Source organism: Delphinapterus leucas, chromosome 7, assembly GCF_059928025.1.
Source record: "Delphinapterus leucas isolate spDelLeu-1000000601 "Yukka" chromosome 7, BTC_Dleu_Yukka2, whole genome shotgun sequence".
Taxonomy (NCBI): Eukaryota; Metazoa; Chordata; class Mammalia; order Artiodactyla; family Monodontidae; genus Delphinapterus; species Delphinapterus leucas.
Window position 1 is genome coordinate 95,070,148 of NC_143135.1, and position 15,359 is coordinate 95,085,506.

Below are 15,359 nucleotides of genomic sequence, written 5' to 3' on the forward strand. Positions count from 1 at the left end.
GATGGGTTCAGGTGTGTGAGAACTCCGGTCGGTGTTACCAGGTCAGTCTGTGAACTGACTGAAGTACAGAGGCACGGAGCCAGTCCTGCCCATCCTGAGCTGTAAAGTGCTTTTAGGTGAGAACAGTATCTGAGGAAGTGCTTCTTTCACATAGGTATTATCAAACCATGATGATCGCTTGAATCAGCAAAACTAAGGGAAATTCAATCCCAGTAAATCTTTGCATTGTAGTTAACAGGTGAGCCTTTTAAGAGTTTGTGTCTGAGATTTAAAATCTTTAAAGCGGCAGTTATTTTGAACTCATTGAGATGAAATATTCTCGACATTCTGGTGTCACTCTAATTTTATGCTTTTCGTCCTTATTTTCAATGCAGCGTTTTTTCAGTGCAGCGTTGTGTCGTAAAACTGTCAAAATTATCTTTTTCTCTCTCTCCGCAGGAGGATTGTGAAGCAGAAAATGTGTGGGAGATGGGAGGCTTAGGAATCTTGACCTCTGTTCCTATAACACCCAGGGTGGTGTGCTTTCTCTGTGCCAGTAGTGGGCATGTAGAGGTAAGATATCCTGCTTCTTGGTACCCCTGACAGTATACTGATAGATTATTTTGCTGTGATGAAAGAAATCATTCTATTCTGTTTTGTTGGTATATAGCAGGCACTATATCCTGTTGAAACCTGCAAATGCAACGCTTTGAAGTTTTTTAGAAATTTCAGGAAGGAGTCTGCTTTTTATTAGAGTAGCAGGTTTTTTTTTTTTTAGAGTAGCAGTTATTGAGTGTGAAAAGTTTAATAGTTTCATCTCTTAAATTCACTCTTTAGTAGAGTTCTGATTTTTTTGCTAGATGTCCAAACATGGAAGAAATAATGTTTTTCTAGAAAAAGAGATATGCTGTTGGTAGTTGTTTTATGTTGAATAGCAAAACTTCCTTGTCTATAAAGAGCTCTTAGCAATTAATAAGAAAAAGGAAAACACTCAGTAAAAAAAATAGTCTAAGGGCAGGAGTATATAATTCACAAAACGAGAAGTAAATACATGGTGGGAGGGGAGCGTTAAGCCTTCTGATTACCAAACACTGTAAATTAAAGCATGATAAAAAGGATCAAGTGGAAATGGAGACTTTCTGTTTCTGGAAATCTAAATTAGTTACAGTCTTTCTGAGAAGATTGTTTGGAAGTATGTATTTATCTTTAAAATGGGTATACCCTCTAACCCAGCAATTGCACTCCAGGCATTTATCTTGAGGATATAATTAGATAAATTATATGTGTATGTATGTTTGTATACATGTATGTATATAATAAACCCTTCTAAATGTATAAGTATTTGTATATATATAATAAACAGAAGGGTTTATTTCAGTATTTATGATAATAAAAAATTGGAGACAACCCGAAAAGTCATCAATAAGGGGCTGGCACTTCGGTTAAAGTAATTATAGGACATGCGTATAATGGCACATATGAAGTCCTAAAGATGATAATATAGATTCATATTGACATGGAAAGATGTCCATGACACATCACTGAGTTAAAAGAGCAGGTCACAAAACAGTATGTAAAAAGCATGATCCCATTTTGGTTTGGAAAAATGTTTTTGAAATATATATGTAGAAAGAATTCTGAAGGATTTACACCAAAATCTTAAGAGTGTAGTTGGATTGTGGTTGACTTTTGTTGTTTCTTTATCTTTTTGAGTTTTTTTGCAGTGAGTATGGGCCACTTTTACCATAAGGGGAAAAAAAGGTAGCACAATTTTAACTAGGAAGCAGTAATTTGTCATTCATACAGTTCTCAATTCCTGAATACCTCCTTAGGTTATTATTTGTCACATATGTATTCTAAGGTCATAAAGAAAACCCAAAGCCAAGTTGTAATCCAGATGTGGAGCAATCATTGAGACTCACTAACTAAGACATTCAGTCCTGCCCACTTGCTATTTTAAATTACGCATTAGCAAGTGCAGACGATATTGAATAAGAGTTCACCAAAACTGCCTCTGTGATTTAGTTCAATGCAAATCCTTTATGTATGCAGATTATATAATCCGATATGCTATTTTTCTTCTACATCTTTAAGCTTTCTAAATAATTTCAAAAGTAAACTATCAGACATAGAGTAATTTTTCTGCAAAATTATATTCACAAATAACCGTATGCTGAAAGTTATATGTTAAAGAGTGACTTTTTAAATGAAAATGATACCAGTATGTGGATTTTTAAATATGTGAAGAAAAAAAGGAGTTTTAATGGGCAAAAATTAGCAGCTTAAATAGTAATGGGATGAACAATAATTTTGAGGTGTAAGTTTTGTTTTCCTTGGGGTTTTTATTATATGGTTGTATCTTAAATATAGATTTAAGAAATTTAGAAAATATATGACATCATTATATGATAAAGTATACGGAGAAATGCAAAATTGTCATTGTAAACGTTCAGCAATATTTTTTTTTTAAAATTTAGTGATTCAGACATTTAATAAAATAAAATAAAGGCATTAAAAAATAAATTACATTACATTACATTAGCAAAATTATTGCCTGGTATTCGCTAAGGAAATATTTTCTTAGTGCCTGTTACGAACAATATATTGTTCTAAGTGCTGGAGTTGCTTTAGATAGCGTTGAAACTGAGACTGTTCAGTCTATATAAGTGCTAGGGGTCTACTGTACCTCTTTTCCTACATAATCTTAACTCTCGTTACATCCATACACATGTTACCCACAGGAATAACTTATTTTCGTAACACCAGTACTTCAACTTCTGTGTTAAAACAGGTTTTTTTTTTTTCCAGAGTATAATTGCTCTAATTTAAATTGTGTAGCTGTGACAGCAATCCCACAGGATTCCTAAAAACTGAAATTAGAAAATGAATAGCCCACTGCCTATGTTGCACTCCTAAAGCATAACCAATGCTTGATGAATTTTCCCTCCATTCAGATTTTTTAAAACTTCTTATGTTGACATGATTTCAGATTTACAGAAAAGCTACAAGAGTGGTACAAAGAATTCCCATACACCCTTTACCTGGATTCCCCAAGCATTAATTTTTTTTTTTCGGCGGTACGCGGGCCTCTCACTGTTGTGGCCTCTCCCGTTGCGGAGCACAGGCTCCCGACGCGCAGGCTCAGCGGCCATGGCTCAGGAAACTAGCCGCTCCGCGGCATGTAGGATCTTCCCGGACCGGGGCACGAACCCACGTCCCCTGCATCGGCAGGCTGACTCTCAACCACTGCGCCACCAGGGAAGCCCAATATTTTTTTTATTGGAGTAAAATTGCTTTTAGCATTAATATTTTTAATTTGCTTTATCCTTTTCTCTTTGTATATGTATTGTACAAAATAAGAAATAAAATATGTACACACATTTTATATGTAGACTTTTTTTTCTTAAAATTTGAGAGCAAGTTGCAGTCATATGCCCTTTTACCTTTAAATTTTATACTGTGTATTTCCTAAAACCAAGGACATCCTCTTATATAACCACAATATAATTATCAAAATCAGGAAATTAACGTTGGTATATTACAATTATTTAAGTAGACTTTATTTAGTTTTGACCAGTTGCCCCACTGATTCTTTTATGGCAGAAGAAAATTATGAGTCACACTCATTTGAATTTCTGAAAATCTCTTTATCAGTATGAAAATAACTTATTTCTAAAATTAGAGATGGGAAGGACAAACCAGAGCTTACAGTCATTTAGTAGATTATAGAGAGCCTTTAAAACCATCCCTGTTTCCCCTTACTCCACTCTTTTACATTGCCTTAGCTCTTTGTTGATACCTCTTTTATGGCACTTAAGCACATTCTATTAAATCTTCGATTGTATCTATTTAGTTATTTTATAATTCTACTATTATTACTACTTTAGTCCCCTGAAACTCCCCAGTATTCTCCTTTTTTAACACAGTCATTGCTTAGTGAACATGTTGAATAAAGTATGTACACCACTACTCCTAAAGCTCAAAGTAAGCAGGTAGGATTTGGTTGATATTTCTACGTGCTATTTGAGCGCCTCTGTGTTCCCGTCTTACCCTAGTTTGTGTATTGCCAAGTCTGTTGTGAGCCCTTCCACAAGTTTTGTTTGGAGGAGCACGAGCGCCCTCTGGAGGACCAGCTGGAAAACTGGTGTTGTCGGCGCTGCAAGTTCTGTCATGTTTGTGGAAGGCAGCACCAGGCCACCAAGGTACGACGCTGAGTAATGGGGCCACTTACAGTATTACTTTGTATCTCCATTTCTGCCTTTTAATCTAGGATTTCGTATGCACATTTTTCCTCTGTTGGCTTAGCCTGTTTTTACTGTTTAACTGGGTGTAATCGATTGCTTATTGTTGTGTTTTAATTTAATTTGGGGAGTATAGCAGAAAACGTGGCATTGGATAAGATCCTCAAAATAAATCAAATCTCCTTTATCAGAATGTTCACCACTGAGTGCCTTTGGCAGGACATAAATCCCTATGCCTTGAGAGTAAATAATTTATGAGGAAATTTAAGCCGTCACAGTGATGTGCTGTATTTACTTAAAGATAAGTATGAAATGGGGTACTAAGTGACAGGTGTCCAGTGAAGGTGAGGTGATGCCCACCTTTTTGCCTTCTTATTTTCTTACAGCAGCTGCTGGAGTGTAATAAGTGCCGAAACAGCTATCACCCTGAGTGCCTGGGACCAAATTACCCCACCAAACCCACAAAGAAAAAGAAAGTTTGGGTGAGTTTCTCACACAATGGGCAGTTTCAGAGAGAATTGTCATGGGACTGTCAGGCGTGCACAGATTGTAAGAGGACTATCCTGCTTGAGGAAGAAAAGCCGTCCCAGTAGAGAAGTCAACTCTAGAAATGGATTGCATTTGAGACCTGCTTAAATAAGAAGAGATATTAAAAATAAGAAGTTCCTATTGAATTTCTTTCATCTCTTCCAGATCTGTACCAAGTGTGTTCGCTGCAAGAGCTGTGGATCCACGACTCCCGGCAAAGGGTGGGATGCACAGTGGTCTCACGATTTCTCACTCTGCCATGATTGTGCCAAACTCTTTGCTAAAGGTACCTCAGAAAAGCCAGTTTTGTCAACTTTTAGAGGTTGTACTTAGTGTTTGGGAGGTGAACTGGACACTGCAGTGGAATGAAAAGGTCTTACCATTCTTGTCCAGGATGCCATTTAGACAAATTTCCTAAGTTTCTGGTCTTGCTCTTTTCCTTACACAGAGGCTTAGAGCAACTAGGAAGGTTTTGTTATCTCTGGGGGGATGAATCAAGGAGACTCTTTATAGTAACTCACCACAAAGAAATGCGCTAAACCAGTATTACCAAAGTGAGGTATATATCCATTTGATTGTTTCAGAAATGACTTTAGGTGGTACTGAGTCAAAGATTTGATCTTAATAGTTGTGCTAGAAAAAAATTATAGCCAATACATTAAACTGACTTAGGATAATAATGATATAAAGTTCACTATTGAAGTTATTTAAAATAAGCAAATCAATGTTAAGTCTATTAAGTAAAAAATAATAAGAGGTGATACGTGGATAAAACAAATTGATGGAGGGTGTATATTTTTCCGAATTTTAGGAAGCACTGCTCTAAGCTCTCATGTAAAAGCACTAGGAATAAGGGAAAAGTGTAAATTAACTGTGTTTTTTTACTCCCATTACCCTCTCCTCTTTTTTAAAAATTTAAACATTTCTTTGGAATGTTTAAGAGAGAAAGTTCTCTCTTCCATTCTTTTTCTATTACGTTATCTATAAAATCCACCTCATGACCTTTAAAAATGGGTCTAAAGAAGAGAACTAGTGGCATATTCTGAGAGCTCAGAATAATCTTGACACTTTACAGATGTGTAAACATTCCATGGTAGATGCATGCTGGCATTTGTAAGTAGCTTCAGAAGCAGAATATGGTGGCTGGCATTTTACATCACGTTGGCATATGTGAGTCAAGGGCTTTAGAGGCGTTGGTGTGTGAACCAAAGCTCTGCTGAAAACTTTGCTTTGCTTTCAGGAAACTTCTGCCCTCTCTGTGATAAGTGTTATGATGATGATGACTACGAGAGTAAGATGATGCAGTGTGGGAAGTGTGATCGATGGGTCCATTCCAAATGTGAGAATCTTTCAGGTACAGAAGGTTGGAGTCTTTTTATTACAGTTTCCTTCTTTCTTGGTACAGCTGCATTTACAGCCCCCAAAGTACTATAAACATAAAATTATGGTAGTGTTGTTACTTGAAGTCTTTTTAAATTTATTTTTTAGTCTCTAAAATAAGAACATTGTGTTAAATTTGTGCTCATTTATCTTGAACACATTCTTTAAGGTATTTATGTGCTGTCCTTTGTGGATACCGTAACCTGTTGATTCTCCAGTGACTAAATCCTGAGTTGGTGTTAATAACGTCCCTTCAGAGATCAATACATATGAGCTCTTGAGGGGTGTGAGAGTCTTAATACTGTTGTAACATGCAGCTTGATATCAAGTTCGGTGGAATAGCTTTCTCTTTTCCCTGTCTCCCACTCTTCGGAGCACCTCATCATTGTAGGCTTTTGTTTTCCCAGATGAGATGTATGAGATTCTGTCTAATCTTCCGGAAAGTGTGGCCTACACTTGTGTGAACTGTACTGAGCGGCACCCTGCGGAGTGGCGACTGGCCCTTGAAAAAGAGCTCCAGATCTCTCTGAAGCAAGTACTGACAGCCTTGTTGAACTCTCGGACCACCAGCCACTTGCTGCGCTACCGACAGGTAGGCCCACGTCTCATTTTGTATTCCGAATGGTGGTTTGTGCCTAGTCGTGGAATGTGTGCGTTTGTGTGTGTGTGTGCTTTTCAGTTTATTTTCTTTTGCCTCACTCTTTATTTAGTTTTGTCGAGTTCCTTGTTTTGGCCTTAGGCTATTAAGAAAATTTTTAGCACCAAGAGTAAAACCCTCCTCTGGGGTAAGAAGAAGGAAGGAGCCATATCTCTTTCAAAAGTCTTGCTGTTGTAATATGAAATTTGGACTTTGTATTCTGAAGGCCATGGGGAGCCCAATGAAAGACTTCACCCAAAAGAGTAACCTGATCAGAGCTGCTTCTTAGAAAAAAATAAAAAAATAAAAAAAATGATTCTGACTGGAGTGAGAGGAAGGATTGGAGAGGACTGAGCCTACAGGCAGGAGCCGTGGTTAGGAGGCAGTGGTGGTGCTCGAGGCAAGAGGGAGCAGGATGGCGGCCTGATCTGTGAGGGTGGTAGTGGGGCCAGAGACCCTTCGGCTCCAGGAAAGTTCCAGGGCTCCTCAGGACACGATTTGAAAATCACTGCTTCTTGTCCGTTTAAGTCATGAACTATATACATAAAGTAGTCATTGGGAACACAGGTATAATGTTGGAAGAACCACATGGATAGCTTTAACTCAGAGCTAGGCTGCTGCTTTATCTTTTAACAGAGTCTGTTTTTTGAATAGGAAAATTAGCTGTATCTGTGTCTTACTCAAAAGGAATTGGACAGTTTCTGTTTCTTCATACTAGGTTGGGAGTTACCAAGCAAAGCTTCTTAGTGAGCCTAGCCAAGCTATTAGATAGCCAGCTTGTTTTAACTTTCCTTTTCTAGTATTTGAGAAATCTCTGATTATTTTCAAGTTCTTTAGGTTTTATAATACGCATCATTTAGTACCATCTTTATTCATTTTAGTAGAATCTACATAGGTGCCTCATTTTCAGTGTTAGATAAAAGAAACATATCTTTCCTGACGACAGGCTGCCAAACCTCCGGACTTAAATCCTGAGACAGAGGAGAGTATACCTTCCCGCAGCTCCCCAGAAGGGCCTGATCCACCAGTGCTTACTGAGGTCAGCAAACAGGAAGATCAACAGCCTTTAGATCTGGAAGGAGTCAAGAGGAAAATGGACCAAGGGAACTACACATCTGTGGTATGTCTATACAGCAAACTACCCAAATTTCCAGCTCCAGTTTAGCTTCCTTGGGTCTTTTGGGGGATGAGGCTGGGTGTTAGCATTAAAGGATGGTTTGTATTGTATTTAGAAATGTCATGTGGTTTTAAATACCTAAAAATATGTGAGTCATTTTAGTTCTGTGTTTTGGAAGAGACGGGTTACGATAGGGAAGGTAGTGTCTTTTTATTTGGCTTTCACCTGAGTTCTTCAAAAATCATTTTTATATTAAAATTATTTTTATATTAAAACTGTTTATGGAAAATTACTAATGTGCAATTAATTGGTTTGCCCCTTTTGAGATCACATCTGAATAATATGTCTTTTTATAATGGATGTTCATTTCTAGATAGATGCCTTTTAATTTTATGATTTTAAGGAAGTGTAGGAAATGATCATCTGTTATGTCATGGTCCGTGTTTGCTATTCAGTTCTTTATTCATTTTAGTCTAAGTAAAAAGTCGTGGCCCTGTTTGGTAACTTACCAGGATACAGCTAATTTATCTGCATTCTTACCTTATTAGCCTGGCATGTCTTGACTGCCACAAGTTAATTATGAACTGAATCCCAAAGGCCTCCACTGAAGAGAAATTGCACTGTATTAAAATGGGGTGTCCGTTTTCTATTGGTTCTCTGTGCTGGATGATTTAGGAGGGAAGAGGAAGTGGTTTTGAGAGCACACTGTTCTATGAATAATTAATGCTTTGTTTTTGTATACAGTTGGAGTTCAGTGATGATATCGTGAAGATCATTCAAGCAGCCATTAACTCAGATGGAGGGCAGCCAGAGATTAAAAAAGCCAACAGCATGGTCAAGTCCTTCTTTATTCGGGTGAATGATATTAATAGTTCATGTCTTTGATGCTTAATCCGTGGGTTGTTACCACATGAACAGAACAGACTTGTTCTCATCTATGTTTTGCTTTGTCATGTGTATAAATCATTTTTCGTTTAATTCGTTCCTCTGATTCTTTGGGAGGAGATTAGTGAGGTTCCAGAGTGGATGGATCTTTCCTTTGGTGGCCTGAAATCACCCTCATATTGACAGAGAAGCTGGTGTGAAGTTGTTGGTTTTTATGTGCTTTCCAAATGAATGGTCACATGCTTACATTTTGTTTGTTTGTTTTTCTGTTAGCAAATGGAACGTGTTTTTCCATGGTTCAGTGTCAAAAAGTCCAGGTTTTGGGAGCCAAATAAAGTATCAAGCAAGTGAGTAAATTCAGTATTAACTTTTTTTCGCTTCATCAGCTAGAAATCCGAACGCTCTTATATTTTTAGATTGAGGGGTTTTTTTAGACTAGGTTTTAATATTAAAGATTAATCATTTGAAATGCCTTTTTTTAAAAAATAAATTTATTTATTTGTTCGTTTTTTGGCTGTGTTGGGTCTTCGTTGCTGTGTGTGGGCTTTCTCTAGTTGCATGAGCACCTAGTTGCGCGAGCGGGGGCTACTCTTCATTGTGGTGCGCGGGCTTCTCATTGTCATGGCTTCTCTTGCTGCAGAGCGCGGGCTCTAGGCGCGTGGGCTCTAGGCGCGCAGGCTTCAGTAGTTGTGGCACACGGGCTTCAGTAGTTGTGGCACTCGGGCTCTAGAGCGCAGGCTCAGTAGTTGCGGTGCATGGGCTTAGTTACTCTGCAGCATGTGGAATCTTCCTGGGCCAGGGATCGAACCCGTGTCCCCTGCATTGGCAGACGGATTCTAAACCACTGCGCCACCAGGGAAGCCCTGAAATGCCTTTTTATTGCTGGTTTAGAGACAACACTTAATGTTTATTGCAGTCTGCTGCCCTTTTTTTCTTTATTTATGTATTTGTTGTTTTAGGGAACTTGTGGCATATGTACAATACATGTACTATATATATAGCCCAGTTATAACTGGGTTCTATCTTATTTAGGAGTTTATTAATTAATTTATTTATTTTTGCTGTGTCGCGTCTTCGTTTCTGTGCGAGGGCTTTCTCTAGTTGTGGCAAGTGGGGGCCACTCTTAATCGCGGTGAGCGGGCCTCTCACTATGGCGGCCTCTCGTTGCGGAGCACAGGCTCCAGACGCACAGGCTCAGTAGTTCTCAACAGTTCTTGATTCTCCGTGTATAACCTTAAATTTTTATTCCAGTAAATCCTTTTGACGCATTGATAAGGTTATCATTTGTTTCTAGATGTTTAACCAAGAGTCACAATACATCGGGATTATATTTTTAAAAATAATAAAGTCCTGTGTAGGCAGCTTTCAAATTCTGTGACTTGTTCTTACAGTCTGTGAAAGGCTTATGCCCAGGCCTGAGACCTGATGATATCAAGAATTTGACTGTTTTGTACAGTTCTGGGTATCTTGTAGGAGTTCAATAAATACTTGTTGAATCAATTATTTCCAGCAGTGGGATGTTACCAAACGCAGTGCTTCCACCTTCACTTGACCATAATTATGCTCAGTGGCAGGAGCGAGAGGAAAACAGCCACACTGAGCAGCCTCCTTTAATGAAGAAAATCATTCCAGCTCCCAAACCTAAAGGGCCTGGAGAGCCAGACTCACCAACTCCTCTGCATCCTCCTACACCACCAATTTTGAGTAAGACACCAAACGAAGACTTGTTATCCATTTCTTTCTCTCTGGGTGCAAATGATTGACTTTGTGACTCTAAATTTAATGTACTTCCGTATTGGAAAAACTTCCCGGTGATCCTTAAATGTAATAAAATCATTATTTTTGCTTCACTTGGAATGTTAACAGAGAATTGATACAAGTAACGTAACGGATAGTAAGGTAGCGTAACTTGGAACACTTTTTGAAAGTGTTGATTTCATAGGCTCTAGGCTATTTAAGCTGAATTGTTTTCTTTTTTCCTGGGTATCAGACATAGTATTGCCAATTTTAACTGTATGTCTTCTGGGTTCCAAGGTACTGATAGGAGTCGAGAAGACAGTCCAGAACTGAACCCACCCCCAGGCATAGAAGATAATAGACAGTGTGCATTGTGTTTGACGTACGGTGACGACAGTGCTAATGTAAGTACCTTGGTGCACTGGGTCCGTCCTGCTTGGTGGACTAGCCAATAACGACCTCTTTGCGTCTAAACTTGGTGACCAGTGCCGTTTATTCAGTGAATATTTGTCACTTAGTTTGTGGCATTTGGGGGTTATTTTTCTATAACTGATTTAATTGATTTAAAAGATGAGTTGCCTTAAATTAACGTGCTGATATCTTGTAATTTCTGTTGGCAGTTCCTCAAAAAAAGATTCTATGAAAGTGAATAAAACAGAAGTTGCGCATTAAATAGCTTGTGTTTCATGTAGCTGTTAGCAGTGTGGTTAAGGTCCCCGGGTCTGGCGGTTTGCCTGGATTCATTGCTGTGCTTTGCCGCCTACTTGTTGACCTTGGCAAAGAGTTTAACCTCTCTGACCCTCAGTTTCATTTTTAAAATGAGGATAATAATAATCTTACCTCAGAATGGTTATGAGGATTAAAGGAAATAATGTATGTAAAGCCTTATTTGGGCCCTGGCACATAGTAAGCTTACAGTTTTTTTAAAAAAGGTTTTTAAGGCAAGCTGAGAGAACTGGCTTTGAAATATGGTATTAAAGAAGTCAGTGGGCACTTCTGTAAACCTAACACATATTGCTTGTTCTTTAATCCTTTATGATTATAAAATATTTCCAGCCTGTGGAAAAGGTAATCGAAAAAGGTGAGAAGTGAAAACAAAGAAACTTTGAATTGTGATTTTTGTGTGCACCCCTAAGTTAAAGAATTAGGCTTGATTTACTGAAGTTATCCTGAATGAGGTAAAGCCAATACCAAGGAAGACCCTATTTGACATTATATTCTTCAAAGAAAAAAGGAAATCTCTTGTTTCATAGGATGCTGGCCGTTTGCTATACATTGGCCAAAACGAATGGACACATGTAAATTGCGCTTTGTGGTCGGCAGAAGTGTTCGAAGATGATGATGGATCACTGAAGAATGTGCATATGGCCGTGATCAGGGGCAAGCAGCTGGTAAGAACCTGTGGGTGAATGTTACGGAAGAGACTCCTCCGTCTCAGTGTCCAGATGTTCTTTCTGGGGCTAAATGCTGCCTCGCTGGTGTTTCTCATAGCTCCTTCAGAATGGTTAGCCAGCAGCAAATATTGGTGTACCCTGTAGGCAGATTGCTAGTCTGACCCTTGGAGGATGGGTACAAAAGAAATAGAAAACAAAGTCTTATCCAGTTGGGGAGATAATTCAGATGCCCCAGAAAGGTATTAATTTATTAAGTGATTTAGACAAAATGACCTCAGAGGTTCCAGTTGAATCAGCACTCTGAGGCTCCATAGGATAAACCCACAAAATACATACACGGAGATGTAGAAAGTGATTGGTAGCAGCTTAGAGTAATCAGAAAAGGCTATGAAGGAGTAAAAATTTTAAAGCTATATTTTGATGGGGGGAGAAAATGAAGGATTATCGGGAAGAAACAAAAAATAGCACATGCATAAGAAACATAAGTAAAATGTGCAGAGAGCACAAATAACAAGTCTTCCCTGGAGAGGAGCCCAGACTGTGACTGTGACAGAATGAGGTAGTAACATATAGCCTAGTTGAAGGAAATCTTTGAATCACATAAATTCATCAGTTAAGCCTAGTAATTAAGAACTGTTACGTCTCTGACTAGTATAAACTTACCAGAACTGAGTTCTTTTGGATATAACAGCTTTCTACCAAGATGATGTTTTTAACATCGATCCTAGAAGTTTCATCTTCTCTAAATCAATTGTGCATCCTAGAGAAAACTGTTTTGATTCAAGTTCTAAATCAAATTGTAATATTTCAATTTAATAATCATAGGCCGCATGGGCCCTAGGAAAGAAAGGATTTGTAGAGGAGGCTTTATGGCTCGTATCACTTCTCTGTAATTCAGCAGATTAGCAATAGCGAAACGAATTGTGGGAAACCCGGAATGGGGTGACTCTCTAGGGGAGATGGAAAATGGCTAAAACTTCTGAAAGTCTGACTTGGACTCTGTTCTTTCTGGGTTGTTAGAGATGTGAATTCTGCCAAAAGCCAGGAGCCACTGTGGGTTGCTGCCTCACATCCTGCACCAGCAACTATCATTTCATGTGTTCCCGAGCCAAGAACTGTGTGTTTCTGGATGATAAAAAAGTATATTGCCAACGACATCGGGATTTGATCAAAGGCGAGGTGAGACAGCTTTAGCTGCTTTTTGAATTCTCTAGGAAAAGAGGCTGAAAATAGCAAGATGGTAAACTGTATTTCACCATCCTCCTAGGTGTTCCTAGTAGGTGATTCTAGGTATTCCTAGAATCACCTCCTCTTAGGAGGAATAACAGAGGCACTGCTAGTGAAACAGAAGGGTGATTTTGAGATATGCTCTGCACTTTCCCTCTGAGTCAGTATCATGAGTATGGTGTGTAAAAGGGATAACCTAATAGCTACCCTGGCTTTTCATTTAAGGTGGTTCCTGAGAATGGATTTGAAGTTTTTAGAAGAGTGTTTGTGGACTTTGAAGGAATCAGCTTGAGAAGGAAGTTTCTCAGTGGCTTAGAACCAGAAAATATCCACATGATGATTGGTATGACACGGGCCTTGGTTGTCGGGGAAGGCTGGCTGTGGCACTGGGGTACTTCCTAGTGTTCAGTTAGAAAGTGGGCCTTCTCATGATTGCCTCTGATCAGTTCTTCTTTTCTTACTCAGGCTCCATGACAATTGACTGCTTAGGGATTCTGAACGATCTCTCTGACTGTGAGGATAAGCTCTTTCCTATTGGATATCAGTAAGTAGCTCTGTAGAGAGAAGACAGCAGCCCCACCCCTTGAGCACCCTGAAGCAGTGAGTAGGTCATTAAAGGTAGAGCCATACTTGTTAGCGACTTTTAACTAATTCCTTTTTTTTTTTTTGCTACTTCTCGTAGATTGGGACTAAAGTATCATTTTATGTCAGCTAGATCCAGTTGTAGAAGGAAAGTATTGTTGACATAATTTCAGAATCATTTCCAAATAAAACCTAGGTAGAACACCAGGCCAGTCTCTTAAGATTCCACTAAATTCTGTTCACTTCAGTTCAGAAGTCCAGTTTGCTGTCAGGGATCAAACACCTCATGCCTCTGTCCTCATTTTACATTTTATAGGTCCTTCTAAAAATAACCCCTACAATAACAATCAAATAGTCCAGTAAGAATTTGTAATCTTTCCCACATGAAGCAAATTGTTTAAACTTCTAGCAAACTGACGATATAAATTTAAAATTCGCTTCCTCTCTCTTCCCCTTTGGAGTCTCCCTTTTGTTCTATATACTCTGATTTATTCTGCATTTCAATTGTGAAAACACAGTCTCTACTCCACATTTAGCTGGCAGCTCTTAAAGAGCTAGGCTCCATCAGCATCCAGCAGATTTGAAGCAGTTCCATTTCTCTTGTCTCGTGGGGCTTTTCTCCCAAAGGAAACATGCCAGGTTTGTTCTTTCCTCACTTTGTACACATGGTGGGGCAGTTATCCCTTCCTGAAGGCCAATAACTATTTCTTGTAGTATCAATAGTTAGTTTTTTTTTTTTTTCTTTGCATTTTAGGCTGTTTTACTAATTTTGTCCCCTGCTTACAACACAATAAAAAAGGATTTGATGCTGTTTTCTGAGAGGCCAGGAAAAACCAAGGACTTCAAAAAACTTGGAAGACCCTAACCAAGAGACCCTCTAATAAGAATCCATGAAATAAAGCTAAATTTTGTAAAGCAAGGAGGCCAGGGAACCTAGGCTGAGAAGAGGTTTTGACAAATGTCAGTCTCTGCTTCTGTCCTCGCACTCACGGTGATCGTTACCATCTGCGTGCAGGTGTTCTCGGGTGTACTGGAGCACCACGGATGCTCGCAAACGCTGCGTGTACACGTGCAAGATAGTGGAATGCCGTCCTCCGGTTGTAGAGCCAGATATCAACAGCACTGTTGAACATGATGAAAACAGGACCATTGCTCACAGTCCAACATCTTTTGCAGGTTAGTCTTTAATCAAGGTGGGACTTGAATTCGATTTGGGGGGAGTATTGTGATTGACGGGTGGGAAAAAGGCATTGCTTTGGGAGGTCACATTTGCTTCTGTTTTGGTACTTACCTGACAGCTGGCTTTTTCTTGGTTCATTTGTTTGATATCTTAATTAAACTTTTTTAGTAAGAGTTTTTATTTCCTGCCACAGAAATTTCACCTAAAGAAAGTCAAAACACAGCTGAAATTGTAAGCCCTCCGTCACCAGATCGACCTCCTCATTCACAAACCTCTGGTTCCTGTTTCTATCACGTCATCTCAAAGGTCCCTAGGATTCGAACACCCAGCTATTCTCCAACACAGAGATCCCCTGGCTGTCGGCCACTGCCTTCTGCAGGTAAAGGACTTCACTGACCTACCCGACCCAAGGAGGTCAGCTCAAAGATTAGTTTGTAATGCTGTCAGGCACCTTTATCGTGGTGACTTCTGC

General features: G+C 39.0%; 1 protein-coding gene across 10 annotated transcripts in view; it reads left to right on the forward strand.

The window, feature by feature from the left end:
* The window catches only part of KMT2A (lysine methyltransferase 2A), a 76,002-nt gene that overhangs the window by 39,179 nt on the left and 21,464 nt on the right, over positions 1-15,359 (forward strand). For 6 of the 10 annotated variants that reach the window (XM_089915631.1, XM_089915627.1, XM_089915632.1 and 3 more), the window contains 17 exons: positions 439-552; positions 4,035-4,181; positions 4,607-4,702; positions 4,914-5,034; positions 5,989-6,111; positions 6,536-6,720; positions 7,712-7,885; positions 8,627-8,737; positions 9,041-9,114; positions 10,278-10,471; positions 10,802-10,908; positions 11,758-11,895; positions 12,919-13,077; positions 13,351-13,468; positions 13,591-13,669; positions 14,723-14,883; positions 15,081-15,266. In XM_089915631.1, coding sequence (XP_089771757.1) covers positions 439-552; positions 4,035-4,181; positions 4,607-4,702; positions 4,914-5,034; positions 5,989-6,111; positions 6,536-6,720; positions 7,712-7,885; positions 8,627-8,737; positions 9,041-9,114; positions 10,278-10,471; positions 10,802-10,908; positions 11,758-11,895; positions 12,919-13,077; positions 13,351-13,468; positions 13,591-13,669; positions 14,723-14,883; positions 15,081-15,266 — 2,287 coding nt within the window. The remainder of the gene's footprint in view (positions 1-438; positions 553-4,034; positions 4,182-4,606; positions 4,703-4,913; positions 5,035-5,988; positions 6,112-6,535; positions 6,721-7,711; positions 7,886-8,626; positions 8,738-9,040; positions 9,115-10,277; positions 10,472-10,801; positions 10,909-11,757; positions 11,896-12,918; positions 13,078-13,350; positions 13,469-13,590; positions 13,670-14,722; positions 14,884-15,080; positions 15,267-15,359) is intronic. The other 4 variants (XM_089915630.1, XM_089915633.1, XM_089915628.1 and 1 more) reach the window with 3 other exon arrangements.